Source organism: Hypanus sabinus, chromosome 30, assembly GCF_030144855.1.
Source record: "Hypanus sabinus isolate sHypSab1 chromosome 30, sHypSab1.hap1, whole genome shotgun sequence".
In the NCBI taxonomy this organism is placed as follows: domain Eukaryota; kingdom Metazoa; phylum Chordata; class Chondrichthyes; order Myliobatiformes; family Dasyatidae; genus Hypanus; species Hypanus sabinus.
This window is the reverse complement of record NC_082735.1, coordinates 29,066,166-29,085,361: the sequence shown is the minus strand read 5'-3', so window position 1 is coordinate 29,085,361 and position 19,196 is coordinate 29,066,166. Positions and strand designations below refer to the sequence as shown.

Genomic DNA, 19,196 nt, shown 5'->3' with positions numbered 1-19,196 from the left:
TCATCCACTGAAAAATGAGGTTCTGGAGGTGTGGGCGGGAAGAAAACATTGCACTATCCCTCATAAATATTAAAGCTAACTGATACACACTTGGTAATGATACTAAACTACTTTAGCCTCTAGTTTTATTCTTGTCTGCAAACTATTCAAACAAATGTTATAATAATACAAGACATTTTGTAAGCAAAGGTTGTAGCTAATTCTTTGCAAAAGCATGTTTTCAAACAGGCAACATTTTTTTCTGATTTTACTAATATAATTTATTAGGCAAAGCAGGTCAACTTCAATAAAAGTCATAACTTAAGGAAACAGTCAACATCACTTGAGCCATGGAACAAAACTAAACTGATAAGAAGCACAAAGTGGGGGGGGGGGGGTAAGAAAAGCTGGGTCAAGGGCATATTATTTTCTGTTTTATCAAAAGCTATTTTAAGGGGATGGCATCCAGCATGTATGAAATGTGGAAAATTGAAGGTGCCAGCAAGCACAGGGGTGAAGAACAAGAGTTTTGTGGGGTGGAAATTGAGGAATTTAGGGTTGGATAAGAATATGTGATTGTCTCCAATCTTCAAGCTGATCCTGGAATAATCAGTAGATTGGCTGAGTACGGCACACAATAAAGCACAATCTAACTACTGATAAGTCATGTGCCTAACTGAAAGATCAAAGTTGGGAGTTTGCCAGAACTGAGGTAGAAAGTATTTGACTAGTTCAACAGACACACAGATTTCAGGGGAGCTGGGACAATTCAGATTAAATATGGGGGTTAACCATCATGAGAAATAACTTGGGCCAAAGACTGACAGAACAGGAAAAAGATCCTTCAATAAAGATAACAACTTGTATCATGTGTCAAGGTCAAACAATTTGAGTACTTCAATGGAAGCTTGAGAAAAGGAAGAATACATCATGTGTTGTTAATTTAGATAACAATTTAGTCTGAGTAACTAAGCAAAAGAATCATTAAAACAAATTCAGAACATTCTTCCAATTCATGCAAAATGACCTCTAAGGCAGTTATTAGGTTACCTTTGCTTGTGTAATATAAATCACCATCTGTCTCCTAAGCAGAATGCCCCATGTACAATACTTAATCACTGCCTAACTAAGAATACTAGAACCTAGTTTTAAAAAGTAGGCTATGATCAGGGATCTCCTATAAAGTCCTCAGAGACCTGTTATTTATCTGTATTGAACCAGTCATTTCTCTGCGTAGCCCTGAGACCTTAAAAAAAAAGGTGCAAATACTGATTTCACACTGGTGGATTTTCATTCTAAATACATATTCCAAATATAAATCCACTTCCAAATATAGTAATAGAAAAAGTTGGGAAAAGTATCTAAAGACTAGTTAATTCAAGGGGGAATAAAGCTCTGATGAAGGCAACAGGACAAATTTGGAAAATGGATTTCACTGCGGATAAATGATAGGTCATCCATTCAAGATCTAAAGCAGTGTGTGTTCAAAATGATAAAAAGCTAGAAGAGCTGAGAGATGCAACAAAATGCAGGTGTCCAATGTCATGGATCATAAAAATATCAAGGTATGGAAAATTAATAAATGCTAATAGAAGTGGAATCTTTCGATTTGAAGTTGGCTGTTTTGAAGGACCATGGAGTAAAGTTTATACTATAGCCATACAAAGCACTGGTTAGCCTACACAAATATCGAAGCCAATATGGCCACCAAGTCCAATGAGGGGCTTTGCAGGAAACAAAACTTGCAAGAAAAAACATAAAAGATTCACACACAAAACTTTGGAGGAACTCAGCAGGTCAGGCAGCATCTATGTAAATGAATAAGCAGTTGACGTTTCCGCCCAAGACCCTTCATCGGGACTGGAAAGGAAGGGGAATAAGAAGGTTGGGTGGGGGGACAGAAAGTAGTACAACATGGCAGGAGAGGGAGTGAAGTAAAGAGTTAGGAAGTTGATTGATGGAAGAGGTAAGCGGTGGAGATGGGGGAATCTGATAGAAGACACAAGACCATGAAAGAAAGGGAAGGGGAAGGAACACCAGAGGGAGGTGATGGGCAGGTAAGAAGAGAAGGTGTAAGAGGGAAACACAAAGGGGAACAGAGGAGAGGAGGGGAGGGGAGATAATTACTGGAAGTTCAAGAAATTGATGTTTATGCCATCAAGTTGGAGACTGCCTTTATATTTCCATCTGGCTCCTCCATCATTGTGTGTGTGTTGCTTTGGATTTCCAGCTTCTGCTTATTTTCTTGTGTTTGTGACAAAACATGAATTTATCAAAATGATGCCTGAACTCCATTTATTAAAGTATGAGGAGAGGTTATGTAACTATATACTTTGGAGTCTGTAAAATTATTGGATGACTCAGCTAGAACCGCAAGATGTTTTCAGAAACTGACAGGGCAGATAAACAGAAATTCCTCCCCGATAAGGAAATTTTAGACCTAGGGGAATATATCTGGAAACCTTTTGCCAGATATATCAGAAATGAAGTTGTGATGCATTAAAAACTATTAGAATCTTTTAGAGTCCACTGAAACGGAATCTGAAATTGACAGACTTAAATATAACAAGGGACATGGGACAAAAGGAGTTTATGAAATGATCTCACAGATCAGCCACTATTGCGATGAAAGGATCTGCAAGCTTGAGGAACTATTTGGCTCCACTGTTTGCTCCTTTGTATGTTATTATGTTGAAATAGCAGACTCTGGAAAGCCAACAAACTAAAGGAACTAACCCAGATCCTCAAAGTAGCTTAGTGAACATTTTTCAGATTGACTTCCTGAGACAAGAAAACATGTTGGCTTGTTTGTATTCAGCACACATTAAATACAGGAAGAATTAAAGTGCTTTGCTTCAATTCAATGGGTATTCATAAAGGTAAAATATTTTTATTAAGAGGAAGACCTTACTAAATTTTTCTCTGGAGCATTGAAGGATGAGGAGTGACCTGATATAGTGGACAGAGAGCATCTTTTCCTCAGGATAGAAATGTCTAATACCAGAGGACATACACTGAAGGTGAGAGGGCATAGGTTCAAGGAGGATGTGAGGGGTTTACTCAGAGTGGTGGATGCCCAGAATGCACTGCCTGGTATGGTGGTAGAGGCAAATGCATTAGATGCTTATGAGAGATGTTTAGATAGACACATGAATACAAGGAAGGTGGAGGGATATGGACATTTTGGAGGTAGGAGGGTTTAGTTTTGGTGTTTTTTTGATTTAATTTTTAGCTGGTTCAGCACAATATTGTGGGCCGAAGGGTCTGCTTGCTCTGTGCTGTGCTATGTTCTAAATAGACATGTTAACAAAATGTTGAGAACTGTACTGTGTCAAGCACACACTGCAAATAGGAGAGCTTAAAAACATTATCTGTTACTCACAGGTTTTCAACACAACTACAGATAAGTGAATTCACACTATTTCAAGAGTGGTGATAGATAAACATTATGGGAAGTTATATGATTACCATATTTACAATTGGTGTGGCATGTGTTACGTACTTGTGACACGTGACAGTGGTACCCTTGTCACGTGACTGGGGTTGAAGCTATACTGGACTTGAGGTAATGGTCTTGTGATGGTGGAGTGACGTCATTTTCCCGCCAGTAGAGGTCATGTGACAGATTTTGTTTTACAGGGTATAAAAGGAGGACCCCTCCCTGGGAGGAGGGGCAGTTCGTGGCTGGATTTGCCATGTTGACTTCATACCACTGCGTGATTTAATGTGATGACGCAGTTTAGTTGAAAGATGAAGTTTTATCTAATGCCTAAAGTTTAAAAGGTCATTGCCAGCAGTTTCTTTACAATACTGCTCTGAGTGGAGAATGAAGATCGGAGTTCGGGAGTTAAAGATCGAGGAGAATCGATTTCGACGATGAAATGGGTTCGACCTTGTTTGATCCTTATTCGGAAGGAATTCGTTGACTGTTCTCGTGTTAATCCCTGCGAAATAGCAGAAAGGATTGAGAATAGTGTGGTAAAGGAAAGGTCAGGGCCTTTAAGCCGTTTCGTTTCGTAAATTCTTCGTGGGAAAAGTTCAATTTTGGGGACCGAAGCAACATGACGTGAAAGAAAATTTAAATCGTCTTAAAAAGTCTCTCCCTTAAATGGACTGTGAGCATTTTGAACTTTTGGCAATACTGCATTAAAGAACTGTTTTTGCAACATCGCTTTAAGAACTGCTTAAGCTGCCGCCCAGCAGCTGACTTCCGGTTACATTAGTGATTTGTTTACTTTTGGGGGGGTTTGTTTTCAGTGTTTAATAAATGTGTTATTTGTTCTAAAAACTCCTGCCTAACTCATATTTATTGTTGCCTGAATCCGTAACACATGATAGAATAAACAGGAGAATTTAACAAAATCAAAGTTTAACTTAAATCTCTTAATTTCGGTAAAACATTACCTCTTAGCCATATCCACTTCATCAAAATCTTGCTTACTGATCAGTGACTGTGCCACACACCTGGTCATTGCCGTATCATCTGAATATGCTAATGAACCTGAAAATAAAATACATTGTCTTAAGGAATCAGCTGTGAGAGCCCAACTGAAAACAGATATAATAACAACAGCAGTATATTGATACAAGTCAAAATGTCTACTATAAATATACGCATTCACGGAAATAGAAGACATACTATTACCTAAAAGCTATCGCTGGATGTCTTCTTTGATATACTAGCATCGAAGATAGAATGCCAGAGATGTAGCAGAAATATCACTGATTCAAGATAGTAACTCTTGCCTCCACAAATTAGTACTTTGTTCAGTTCTGGTCACCTCATTACAGGAAGGATGTGGAAACTTCACAGGAAGTTTACCAGCATGCTGCCTGAATTGGCGAACAAGTCTTTCAAGAATAGGTTGAGTGAGCTACAGGATCTCTCCTTGCAGTAAAGGAAGATGAGATGTGGTTTTATGAAGGCGTGCAAGATGATAGAGGCATAGATTAAGTGGACAGCCAGAGACTTTCTTCCCAGGACAGAAACAGCTAATACCAGGGGGGCATAATTTTGAGGTGATTGGCAGACATCAAAGGCAGATTTTTCATTTTATTTTACACAGACTAGTAGGTGTGTGGAACGTGCTGTCCAGGGTGAGGGTGGTGGTAGAGGCAGACACATCATAGACATTTAAGAAGCTCTTAGATAGGCACATGGATGATGTTGAGTTGTGTTCATTTGGGCTCCGTAAGTATTTAGCAGACATGCGCACTTTCCCTGTTATACGCATGCAAGCCAGAGGAGAATGGAGATGGGACTGAGGATAAAAGGTGGAGGCCTTCGTATACTGAATGGAGAATTGAGTCTCAATGTCCACAATATAAAGAAGCTAAGCAGCTGAGTCTGGGTGCACCTCCACTTAATCTAATGGAATGGTCACTGAACAAAAGCAAAAGGAAGGAAATCAAAAATTCACTAACAACAGGCAGAGCCTGAGGTCCAGTCAATTGAATATTGTGAGCCATTATAATAAACCAACCCAGCAAAGCTTCACAGCAATTAATTATATCTGTATACAGTGGGTTCTGATTAACTGGGACACATCGTGACCAGTACCTTTTGGCCCAATTAAGCTGCTGCCCCAATTAGCCAGTTTCATAGAAATAGTTAAAAAGGTATAAAAAGGGCAAGATATTTAACTGAGAAAAAAAAATTATGCACTGTATTTAAATGAAATACAGAACAAATTAGAACACTATCAATACTACTACAATATTATAAACACACAAAATGCTGGAGGAACTCAGTAGGTCAGGCAGCATCTATGGAAAAGAGTAAACAATCAACATTTTGGCCCAAGGCCCTTCTTCAGAACTGAGGGGGAAGGGGCAAGATGCTTAAATTAAAATGTGGGGGGGGCGGGGGGAGGGAAAGAGGCTAGCTGAAAGGTGATAAGTGAAGACAGGTGAGTCAGAAGGGTCAAGGGCTGGAGAAGAAAGATTCAATAGGAGGGGAGAGTAGACAATAGGAGAAAGGGAAGGAGGAGACTCAAGGGGAAGAAATAGACAAGTGAGAAGTAGTAAAAGCCAGAAATGGGAATAGAGGGGGGAGGGGAGGGAATTTTTGTTCACCAGCAGGAGAAATCTTTATTCATGCCATCAGGTCGGAGGCTACCCAGACGGAATATAAGGTGTTGCTCCTCCAACATGAGGGTGGCCTCATCCTGGCACAAGATGAACGGGGATTGGAATTAAAGTAAGTTGGCCATCGGAAGTCCCAATTGTGGCAGATGGTGTGGAGGTGCTAGACAAAGTAGTTTCCCAGTTTATGATGGGCCTCAGCAATGTGGAGGAGACCGCATCAGGAGCACTGTACAGGATAGACGACCCCAACAGGTTCACAGTTTGATGTGATGCCTCACCTGGAAGGACTGTTTCGGGCCCTAAATGCAGATGAGGGAGGTGGTGAATGGACAAGTGTAGCGCTTAAGCCGCTTATATGTATCCAGATAGCCTGGTCCCCCACCCAACCCCAATTTTTTAAATTCAGGCATCTCACCCCTCCCTCTCAGCCCAAAACGTTGACTGTTTACTCTTTTCCATAGATGCTGCCTAACCTGCTGAGTTCCTGCAGCGTTTTGTGTGTATGTCACAGTACTATAAAACTGAGTATTCATTCTGAATAGTTATCAAAAGAGGAATCATTCCAGTGAACATGTTCTTTTGAATGAACAAAATCAATGCAAGTGTAGATAATGGACTGCCTTCATACAATGCTACCAATGACTGCATCTTCCAAATCTTCATTATCATTGCAACATTCAAGATGATTGTCGATGCCTTCAAATTCTTCAGTTGTTGAAGTAGTGAAATAATTTCATTGTCACTCCTGACTCTTTCTGGCATCTCCAAGCTGAATAGTTGAAACCTCAGTGAGTAAAACAGTTCTGAAGTGTCTTACTGCTTATTTCTCACTGACTATCAGTGACAAAAATCACTGCTTTTTGAACACAAGGGCATGCAACTGACGCTATTTAAAAACTGTTCTCTCCAACTGTGGTGTAGTGCTCAACAGGCACAGAACTGCACGCATCTGATGCTAGTCAGAAACTGCTTGGCAATAGTCTCCTCTCTCAATTAAGTAGCATAGTACCTCATGTAAACGAAGGGAGTCCTGACTATTTTCTCAATTAGATTTTGTTCTTCAAGAGTTGTCCCAAATAAACAGCTGCCCTGATTAACCAATGGACTAATTCATCAGAAGCCATTGTATTACAAAAGGACATCTCTAATCAGCACTAGAAATCAAGAGGGCCTACGCCCAAAACATTAACTGGTCTGCTCTCTACAATCAGAGCACTTCTAACAAGTTGTGTTTTTGAAACCACAGCTTTCTTGATGCATCTCCGGAATCCAATTAGTTCTAAACAGTAAAATCATGCAGTCAGACGTTTGTAGCACTCAAAGCCCACCTAAAAATCACCAACTCTCAAAATAGTTAATTCTGTCTGAGAAGCAGCAATGATATTAATAACCAAATTTCATGAGCAAATTATGAGATTGGCTTCCAGAAATGTACAAGCATTTAACATAAAGTCACGTATAAACTTACCTACTTGACCACGTGAACAAAGATGGCTAAAGTATTTCCCCCATTCTTGGGACAAAGTTGTCTGGCAAAGTGACCTCTTATTTCCCACCTCTAAAGGAAAGTATTGAACTGTTTGGTACAAACATGTGTCTTACTAGATTAATTCAGAGGGCAGTTAAATGTCAACCTGATGCTCCAAGGCAAACCCTTAGCAGAAAAGATTGAGTAAGTAGCGGTAATGGGGCATCAAGTGAGCAAGTTGTATTATTACAAATACTGACAGCTTATTGGACACTTATTAAAATAAAAATCTCAATGCTTGGCTTGCAAAGCATATTTGCTCGTAAACGAATCTGGAAAATATTAAAGTGGCCTCTTTCATCAATTTACTGCAGGTTAATTACGTAGTTCTTTTTATTCTTTTATTTATTATAAAGTTGCCTGTAGCAATTATTTCCATCATTTATTTTTGCTATTGGACACTTAACTACCAAAATTACAAGATGTTTAAGCACATCAGCTACATTAATCTCTATACACTGGTGCTGTGACCTTTGTACAAAGGCAAGATTTCTCAAGAAAGCTTAATCATGCAAAAAAAAATCAATTCAATTGTCCTGAAAAATTAATTCTAGTCATTGTTTGAGATGGTGATGGGCCACTTCATTGATTTCAATGATATATTTGGCTAGGAAGGGACTTGGAAGCAGTAGTTGCAGGGACTGGCAACTGTTTTTCTTCTCAGCGATAGAGGCTGCAGATTTGGGAACTCTTGTGAAATATACACATATACCCCTTTTCCCAACCATGATTCCTCTCCCCCTGCCCCCTTCCCACTCAGTCCACAGTAGAGACCCATATCAGAATCAGGTTTATCATCACTCACGTTATTTGTTTTTTTTTGCAACACTACAGTGCAATACATAAAATTACTACAATACCATGCAGAGTTTGAACACCCATTAGAATATGAATAAGATTTTTAAATGCCAGCAATGCCTTTGGAAGAAACCATTACGCAAAAGGTCATTGACAGATGGGAATCTTTTTTGTTACATCTTCTGCCCCACCATTTAATTTCATGGTGAGTGTGCTGCAGGCATCTCTCATCTGTGCCAGTTTCCACAGCACTCAATTCAGTGACCTGTCAAAATCAGATTTACTTTCTCTTTAAACATCCCCAGTGATCAAGTGATTTAGCCTTCACAATCCCTTTGCGTCTTCAGCAACTTACATGTTTAATTCTGATTTAAGACTGCTAGTTTAAACAATAGGTCATCATTTTGAAATGGAGCTGCTGCCTGACCCATGGAGCATTTGGTTATATTTCAAATTTCCAGGATCTGCCTGTGCCTTCCTGATGAATTTTATATATGCATAGTCTTACATTAAACATCTTCAAACCATTATGCCATGCTGCAAGAAACAAAATTTTAAATGGTTCATTAAATCTAATTTAAAAATTAATTTCAGGTAATAAGAGTTTGAAATTTGCTCTAATAAATATGAAACAATATTTTAAACTTCTGTTAAATCATGCATTTACTAACTTTATTTGCACAAGATCACATTTAAAACAGGTCAAGTATTTGCTTCAACAACCAACAGCAAGAGGATATGCTGCAGGCAAGTGTCACTCTTCCATCGCCAACACTGCATGCTCACAACTTCCTAATCCTAATGTACACGTCTTTGGAACGTGGGAGGAAACTGGAGCATCTGGAGGAAAACCACGTAGTCATGAGAAGAACATGGGCACCACGGGAGTTACTGTGAAGCTGTTACAGCTCTGGGTGCCAGAGTTCAACTCCAGCACCATCTGTAAGCAGTTTCTACTTTCCCCCATGACCACATGGGCTTCGTCCCACAGCCAAAAGACGTACCAGTTAGTAGGTTGGTTGGTCATTGTAAATTGTCCCACGATTAGGCTAGGGTTAAATAGCTGGGTTGCTACGAGGCGTGGCTCAACAGGCCTGCTCTGCGCTGTACCTCTAAATAAGTAACAAATGCCTGCCCTAACCAACTATCTCTTGATTCTATTAATATTTATCAACCCATTTTGAATATATTCAACATCTGAGAACCCCTGCTTGCTCTATGTGAAGAAATTCAAAGATTCTCTCTTCACTGAGTGATGAAATATTTCATCTCTATCCTCAGGATTGGGTACTCACACTCTCCATATATGACAGCACACTATCTTAGAATGATCTTTTTGTTTCACCATTTCAATGGCAATTAGACCCTAAACCTCAACAGTTCATTCTTGGGGCAAGACATCCCTGCTTTCTCATACTCAAATCTCCCAGTCTTAAAACCCAACACACCATCTGGCTCTTTAATTGTTTGCACATAAACTTTCAGAACCATTCATGTCCTTCTGAATTCCAATGCCTAAAATACATCCTAATTTTTCTTTTTTTTTTTCTCTACTCTACGTGGCATCCTATTTCCCACATTATGTGCCATTGCATTATCAATTATTCACTGAGCCAGTCTTCCCTCATGGTCCCACCCCACACATATTCTCCAAATCCTCCTCACAAACTCTACTGTAATCTAGCTTTTTGCATCATCAGTAAATTTGGATATTGAGCCTTTCATCCAAGTTATTGATAAATATTGTGCGTGGCACTCAACCAATCACTCACACTTCAAAAATGACCTGCTTATTCCATCTTAACTTTCTATCTGTTAAGCACACTTTAATCACATTACACCCCCGCTTACAGCACAGTACCAGCTCTTCTGTCCCTTTGATACACACCGCCCAGCGATCCCCCAATTTAACCCTAGCCCAATCATGAGATAATTTTACAATAACCAATTAACCTACCAACCATTGCATTGAGAGGAAAGCAGAGTACACAGAGGAAACCCACACGGTTATGGAGAGAACATACAAACTCCTTACAGGCACCTGTGGGAATTGAACCTGGGTTTCTGTTACTATGAAGCGATGTGCTAACCACTACCTTACCGTGCTAACCCACTACTAAAAAGTCTGCTGAAAGCCCAAGTGAATTACTATGCTAACTATAATCGCAGCATTAAGAGATCCCTATCACTGATGTCAGTCTAACTCAGTCTTTCCCAATCTGGGGCCCACTGACCCCTCGGGTAGTGATAGGGGTGTATAGCATAAAAAGGTGGGAACCTCTGCTCTAAATGGTCTGTAGTTTCTGATATTCTCTCCTCTTTCTTTCTTAAATAATTGGATTATATTTGACACCTTCCAAACAGCCAAACCAATCCATGGAATTTTGAAATTCATGCCTTAATCATTTCTTGTGTGATGCAACTCATCAAGCACCAAGAACTTTTTTTTCAATTCTGATAATTTATTTCAGCCCGTTATTGAGTGAGGAAAGAGAAAAGAAAACACAATCCATAACACAGATTGGCAGATTTCATTGAGCTGCTTTTGAATTTGTAGACAAGAAGCACTTTCTTGCCACTAACTCCATGTCTAATTGATAGGGCAAACAAATTTCCTTGAAATGAAGGATATGAGGCCTCCTGTACCTTGAAAAAATTGTTACCTCAGGTCAACACAAATATACAACATCAAGAACAGAAGCAGGCCTCAACCCCTCGAAACAGCTCATCTAATTAACCTGCACATTCCTGTCCACCCATAATAACCTTTCATCCTGTGCATAACAATTATCTACTTAAAATAGCATTTAAAGACTACTTCCATCGCTCACTTACAAAGTGAGCTCTACAAACTGACACACTTTGAGGGAAAAATAAAAGCTACCTCATCCTTCTTAAAAAGGTTACCCCTTATTTTTAAGCTGCCACCATTTCTCAAGATTATTAAAAATTTCATTAAGCTGTGTGCATGCTACAAGCCTGGCTGTGATCACGTTGATAAGCTGCATCAAATTTATATTGGGCCTTAATCAGGTGATATCTTTGTGAAGTCAGTTGTTACTGACTAGAGTCACTGTTAGTAATACATTGATATTACTAATTCTGAGTGGAATGAGCTTCCTCTGTGTGGAATGAGCTTCCTGTAGAAGTAATAGAGGCCAGTTCAGTTGTGTCATTTAAGGTAAAATTGGATAGGTATATGGACAGGAAAGGAGTGGAGGGTTATGTGCTGAGTGCGGGTAGGTGGGACTAGGTGAGATTAAGAGTTTGGCACGGACTAGGAGGGCCGAGATGGCCTGTTTCCGTGCTGTGATTGTTATATGGTTAATCAATAATTACACAAATTGTAACTGAAAGATTTTGGTGTAAGAAAATTGTATAAAAATTTTAAGTAATTCTTGTGTCCCTTCATAAATTGCAAATTCATATATTGACATTTTCAGTCAGTGGCCACTGGATTAGGTACACCTGTTTGTTAATGCAAATATCTAATCAGCCAATCACGTGGCAGCAACTCAATGCACAAAATCATGCAGGCATGTCAAGAGGTTCAGTTGATCAGACCATACATCAGAATGGGGGAGAAAAAATGTGACCATAGTGACTTTAATCATGCAATAATTGCTGGTACCAGGCAGGGTGATTTGAGCAACCCAGAAAATGCTGATCACCTGGGATTTTCACATATGACAGACTCAATAGTTTACAGAGAAAGCTGTGAAAAACAAGGTGAATATGCCTGGTTAATGAGAGAGGTCAGAGGAGAATGGCCAAACTGGTTCATGTTGACAGGAAGGCCACAGTAACTCAAATAACCACACTTTACAACAGTGGGGTGCAGAAGAGCATCTCTGAGCACATGACACACCAAACCTTGAAGTGGATGGGTACGGCAGCAGGAGACCACACCAGGTAGACACTATTAGGTACAACAGTGTGTTAGGTACTGAGTATAAGTTTACATTACTTTTACCTGCCAAAGTTTTGCACATTAGTTGGGTGAATTATTTATTGCCACTTGATTTTTTTTTGCCTTTTCCAAGTCACAAAAGGAGGATACGGTTAGACCAAATGGAATTCTAATGTTTACTGAAGATTCAATACTTATCACAAAACGAAAACAAACTCAAGTGAACATACAACATTGCATTTCTTAAAATATGCAAACAGTTTCCAATTTAAGACATTTTCCTCACACACCTTTCAAAGAAAAGCAAGGAATCCAAATAAATGGTTGATAATCTGAATGAAACATGACACAAAACCCATCAGGTAATAACTGTGACATTACAGCTGTTGGGCTTTGCACACCAACGAGAACCACACTGGAGGGTGGAAGGAAGCAAATTAAGTATGATAGAGCTTCTTAAAGATAGCAGTTTTAGGAAAGTGATAAAAAAAATGAATGCTGAAAACGTAGTTGGCTGCAAAACGGCGAGCTTCTGGCGTGCCGCCGGGTTGTCGGTGCTCCACTTGTAATGCCCAACAACCATGGCCTTTACCTTCTTCATGCCTTTCCTCCTCTAAGGCTTGAACGATGTCGATCACATCCTGCATTCTGACCAGTTCCTTGCCCTCGAACTCCCCGCCGATACAGTCCCCCAGCAACGCCCCGGCCATAGCGCCACAGAAGCGAGATAGACTGGGCGGAGTTAAGGCCCTGCTCACGGCCGACATCTTGGCTCCACGCTGAGCCGGGCGAAGGGAGAGCGAGGCGTTGATTGGCGTCGGAGGCGTCCTATCACAGCGAGAGCCGATGCGAAGTCGAGCGGGGAGTGGACAGGAGGACGAGCGGCAGGGGGCATCCAATCAGATTTGCAAACCGGACGACAAACTGGCCAATCACAGTGCGAGGGCTGCCGGATGGTGCCAGGGTTTGAGCAGGTCCTGGGAAGCTCTGGCTGGCATTTAAAGCGGCGCACCTGCCGATGGACCAGATGCAGTTCGCCGGGAGGTCCGACAATTAAATAGTGATTGTGTTGATTCTTTTTACACGGCATCCAGACCAAGTGACACATCTTCCCCGAAGAGACGCTTTGTGTGATGCTGAAGCAACGTACAAAGCGCTAGAGGAACTGACAGGGCAGGCAGCATTTATGGAAGGAACTGGACAGCCAGTGTCCGATTCCCTCTATAGATGACACACCATCATCCCAGTACGCCGCTAGTCTCTTCCCCCTGCTCAAAGCAATCGGCATGGATGCGTTGGCGGGCTCGCATACCATTAGCACTGGTCCAAAGTTTAAAGTAAATTTATTATCGAAGTATGTATATGTAACCTGAGATTAATTTTGCGGGCATTCACGGTAGCTGAAAGAAACACAATACAATCAAAGATAAACTATGCAAAAGAAGACTGGTTAAGAAATAAATCGAGAACAAGAGTTGTTAAAGCCTTGAAAGTGAGTCCATAGGGTCCGGTCATTGAACTGATCCTGAACCGGGTGCTGTGATTCCTGAGGCTCCTGTACCTCCTTCCCTACCAATGGCAGCAGTGAGATGGCCTGAATGGTGGCGTCCTTGATGATGAGTAAATGAAGCTGCGGATGCTGCAATCAAAAGATACCAAAAGAAATCAAGCCCGACAAGAAACATCTGTGAAAAGAAAAAACAGTTAACGTTTATCCTGAGTTAAGAGAAAGGCTTCCTGACCCGAAACGTTTATGTTTCGCAGATGCTGCTGGCTGGCGGAGTTCTGACAGTGTTCTTTATAACAAGCCTACATTGCATGTCTCAGCCTAGCATACTGCGATTTATTCCTTTGAAGCAAGGAAACAGATGAGTCCACCTCAAGAGAGGAGGAGGAGTAAAGGTTTCTCATAGATTCCCAATAGGTGAACAGCCATTGCGGTGCTACTAGACTCAGAAACTGGTCTATGTAGCATCTTTTAAGAGCAATGTAACCCAGTTGCATTCCAACCTGAAGAAGGCTGTGCCAAGAAAATCACGTAAATAGCAAAGCCATTTTGAGATCTTCCAGATCCAATCCACATAAAAGTCACAGAGTGTATGATTCGCTGTAGACTATCAGGCCATTTGGCCCATCGTGTCTACCCTGGCCTTCTATCAGAGCATACACTGTAGTAAAACTCTGATGATCTTGTACCCAGTCATTTGAAAATTGTGATGATTCAGCATCTGTCTCATTCATTAGTACATGGTTATCTGCAGATGCATTGCCCATATGCTTGCGTGGTTGCCATGTGAGCGATGTGCGGCTGGATCTGGAGAAGGATTCAGGAAGAGAGGTAGGCTTGTGGCCAGACCATAGTCAAGAGCACTATCTTGATAAATGGAAACTGGACTCCCTTTAAACTTAAAATGTTCACATAACACTTAATATAGAATGCAAAAAAAAAGAAATAAACATGCTGGAGTAAAATTCAATGGTATGAAAAATCTGTTAGTTTGGTTCCAACTGTGTCTATTGATAAAGCCCAGAATTGTGTTTGCATAATTAACAACTGTTTTAAACCTCTCTACCTCTCTAATGAGTTATGCATGCATATCCTGATGCCATCTGCTCTTGAGCCCCTTTTAGAGTAGTCCCCTTTATTTTCTCATGCCTTTCCTCAGTTTTCCTACTAAAATAATTCCCCTCACATCTCCCTGCATTAAACTTCACTTGTCATGCTTATGAGGGAGGTATACAAAAACATGTGGGATACCGATAAGATAGATAAAGCCAAACATTTCTTCTAGGTTTGGGTTTGATGTAAGGTTGGAGATTTAGAGTGGATCTGTGAAATAATTTGTTTTGCCTAGATGGTGCTTAAAATCTGGAGCTCAACTTGAAGGGTTGGAAAATACAAGGACCCACACAACACTTAAGTACTTAACGAGCACTCACAGACCAGATATTGGAAACTGGAAGTGGTATAACCAGTAGAATGGACCAAAGGATCTTTTGCATTTCCATACCAGATGACCATGTAACTCATTCATGCCAATGGACTCCACTTTGCTCGAGTTTTCAGCAGCCATCATTACCTGGAAAGAGATGGATTCTGGGTCAAGGGATGTATCTCCTTTCCCTGCCCGTTGACACCACTGTGTACTCCAACCAGAGCTGTTGAACATGGATTTAATTTTAAAAAGTTCAAGTCCCAGAGCTACAGTGAAAAACACCATAAGTCTCCCAAGAATAAGATTTTAATACCTGCAACAATACGATACACACCAAGGACTGATTGTCATCAGCTGAAAGCTACACAAACTTGCCAATCAAGATCAGGAGCTAGGGTCCTTGAAGGGCTACAAGGCGGAACTTGGAAAACAGCTACACTAAGAAATTTTGACCTCTAGATATGGACGGCAACAGAACCTACATCATAGGTACCTGCACCCTGCTCTTCACACTACTTAGATATATACTCAGTGGCAGCTTTATTCGATACCTCCTGCACCTAATAAAGAGGTCACTGAGTGCATATTCATGGTCTTCTGCTGCTGTAGCCCATCCACTTCAAGGTTCGACATGTTGTCCATACAGAGATGCTCCTCAGCATACCACCATTGTATTGCATGGCTATTTGAGTTACTGTCACCTTCTTGAACCAGTCTGGCCATTTTCCTCTGACCTCTCTTCTTAGCAAGGCAGTTTCACCCACAGAACTACCACTCGCTGGGTGATTATTTTATTGGCTGTTTTTCACATCATTCCCGGTAAACTCTGGAGAATGCTGTGTGCGAAAACACCAGGAGATTCACAGCTTATAAGACGCTCAAACCGCACCGTGTGGCAACAGCAATCATCCCACAGTCATACTCATTTAGATCACACTTCTTCCCCATTCTGTCGTTCGCTCTGAACAACCAAATCTCTTGACCACATCTGCATGTTTTTATGCATTGAGTTCTCGCCACAAGATTGGCTGATTAAATATTTGCATTATCAAGCAGGTGTATGGGAGGTACCTGATGAAGTGCCCACTCAGTATATACTTGAAGTCCTGTGAACTGAAGAGCCTAGATCAAGTCCAGGAAACTGGGATTAGGTTAGTAAACTTTTTGTCAAACAGTACATGCGATAGGCTGAATGGCTCCTTCTCAGTTGTCACATTTCTAATATTCCATAATTCTGTCCAGTGTCAGTCTCTGAGGCTGTGTTTTGAGGTGTCAGACTCTCTGTCAACTCACCACACAAAGTGATAGTCCTATCTACTCTGTTCTTGACGGAGAGAGTGAGAGATTCAAAGATTCAAGGTACCTTTATTTATCAAAGTGTGTATGCAGTGTACAGGCCTGAGATTCATCTTCCCACAGACAGTCACAAAACAAAGAACTGTTAAACCAACCCATTCGAAGAAAAGCATGAAATCCTCCCTTTCTCCTCATACACAAAAAGATGCATAAACAGCAACAAACAAAAAATGAGTCAGAAACACAAAATATAAAACAGCAACGAGTGAGAGGCTGGTAGACAGCACTGAGCACTTACTCGCTCTTCACACCTGCCTCGATGATTTCAATCTCCCTCGGTGCTTTAATTGGTGAAATAGGCGAGAGATGGAGTCGATCGCGGGCCTGCGCCCCATCTCCTGGCTGCCTGGCCTCCATCCACACACTTTACTTGCAGCTTCCTGGAACTCTCTTGAAAACGGGGAAGCGCCGGATCACCTGCTTGGTCGGAAAAAAAACCGCCAGAGCGTAGATAACAGGCTCCGACAGTAGCAGAACCACACCTGAAATAAGAAAGAAGACGTCAAAGAAGAAGAAAGAAATTCTAAGAACCTTCTATAGGGGCACAATTGTACTTCCCTCAATCGCAGGACTCTGCAGAGAGTGATGCGGACAGCCCAGCGCATCTGTAGATGTGAACTTCCCACTGTTCAGGACATTTACAGTGACGGGTGTGTAAAAAAGGACTCGAAGGATCATGGGGACACGAGTCACCCCAACCACAAACTGTTCCAGCTGCTACCATCTGGGAAATGGTACCGCAGCATAAAAGCCAGGACCAACAGGCTCCAGGACAGCTTCTTCCACCAGACCATCAGACTGCTTAATTCATGCCGACACAACAGTATTTCTATGTTATATTGTCTGTCCTGTTGAGCCTAATATCTATTATAAATTACTATAAACTGCACATTGCACACTTAGACAGAGATTTTCCTGCAGGAAAGGGAACTATTCCTGTGCACTGTTTCTCTGCTTCTGTGAGAGAGTAATCAGCTCTTGTTTGGCATATGCCTGCTCTGCAGAAAAGCTTTCTGTTCAAGTGCAGTATCTCTGTTTAAGGAAATGTTACCTGCTCATACAGAGAATTACTTTGTCCAGTGAGAGTAGAAATCTATTCATGAATGACTCTGCAGTGCTCAGTTAGCATTCAATGAGCACCACACTACTTCAGCTCTCTTTCTACACTATGAATTTATATTTTTTCTTATTGTAGTTTATAGTATATTTTATGCGTAGCACTGTGCTACAGGCACAAAACAACAGATTTCATGACATATGTCAGTGTAATCAACCTGATTCTGAGGTCTTGAGGTAACTCTCTATAATCTGTGTCCCAATAACATACTCTGCCATGAGAAGCCTGTTGGCTTTAGCAGAGAAGTCAAAACCAGGGGATATATGAAAAATTAGAAAGGGAGGTGACGAGTAACCTTCCCGTACAAACAAGCTGGATGAGCTCAGCTGGGCAGGCAGCATCTGTTAAAATGAGCAGTCAACGTTTCGGGCCGAGACCCTTCGTCAGGACACAGGCTCTGTTCTGAGGAAGAGTCTCGGCCCGAAACGTTGACTGCTCATTTCAACAGATGCTGCCCGACCTGCTGAGTTGCTCCAGCTTGTTTGTACGTGTTGATTTGACCACAGCATCTGTAGTGTACTTTGTGAGTAACCTTCCCATCTTCAGAATGGTACATGGCAGAAACTCACTGTCTGAAAGGACCAAAGAACCTGATTACATCAACAGTGTTGAGGTCAAGAGGATTGGCAGCTTCTGATTGCTAGGAATAAACAACACCAATAGCCTATCCAGGTCCTACTAGGTTAACACCGTGGCCAACAAAACTCATCAGCACCTTTACTTCCACACCAGGGTAAGGAAATTTGGCATGACTACTTTGAATCTCACATATTTTTATAGGTGGACCATAGAAAGCATCCTATTTGGATGCAAACAACTTGATATAGGAACTGGTCTTCCCATGACCACAAGAAGCTGTAGAGAATTGTGGATACATCTCAGTACATCATTGAAAACTGCCTCCCCTCCGTAGATTCTCTCTACACTTTTCACTGCCTCAGTAAAGCAGCCAGCATAATCAAAGACTCCATCCGCCCAAATATTCTCTCTAAAGCTGGAAAGCACGTACCACGATGCTCAAGGACAGATCCAGTCCCATTGCTATAGGACTATTAAACAGTTCCCTAGTACAATAGATTCTTAACCTTATAATCTACCTCATTACGCCCTTGCAACTTATTGTCTATCTGAACTGTACTTCCTCGTTAATGATAACTTTATTTTCCATTCTGTTGTTTTACAATGTACTGTCTCAATGCCCTATTGTAAGGAACTGATCTGTATGAACAGTATGCACAGCAGGTTTTTCATCATACATTGGTACATGCAACAATAGTAAACCAGTTTATCAGTTTACCAATCATTAAGGCAGAAACTCTCAGCACATTTAAAAGTTTCTGAGGTGCTGTGAATTGCCACGATATAGTTGTTGCAACTGCTAACAAAGTCACTGGAGTTACAATGAAGCTGGTGGATATAGAAGCCTATATTCAACAGCTGGAGGTACATGGATGGGAGAAATGGACGGCTATGGTCCGGGTGCAG

At 41.1% G+C, this 19,196-nt stretch overlaps 1 protein-coding gene across 1 annotated transcript in view; it reads right to left on the bottom strand.

Moving 5' to 3' along the window:
- The window catches only part of adprs (ADP-ribosylserine hydrolase), a 29,121-nt gene extending 16,015 nt beyond the window's left edge, over positions 1 to 13,106 (bottom strand). The window contains exons 1-2 of the mRNA XM_059954518.1: positions 12,895 to 13,106; positions 4,384 to 4,480 (exon numbers count right to left, since the gene is read on the bottom strand). Of these exons, the coding sequence (XP_059810501.1) occupies positions 4,384 to 4,480; positions 12,895 to 13,069 (272 nt within the window). The 5' untranslated portion in view covers positions 13,070 to 13,106. The remainder of the gene's footprint in view (positions 1 to 4,383; positions 4,481 to 12,894) is intronic.
- Positions 13,107 to 19,196: the final 6,090 nt, after the last annotated feature.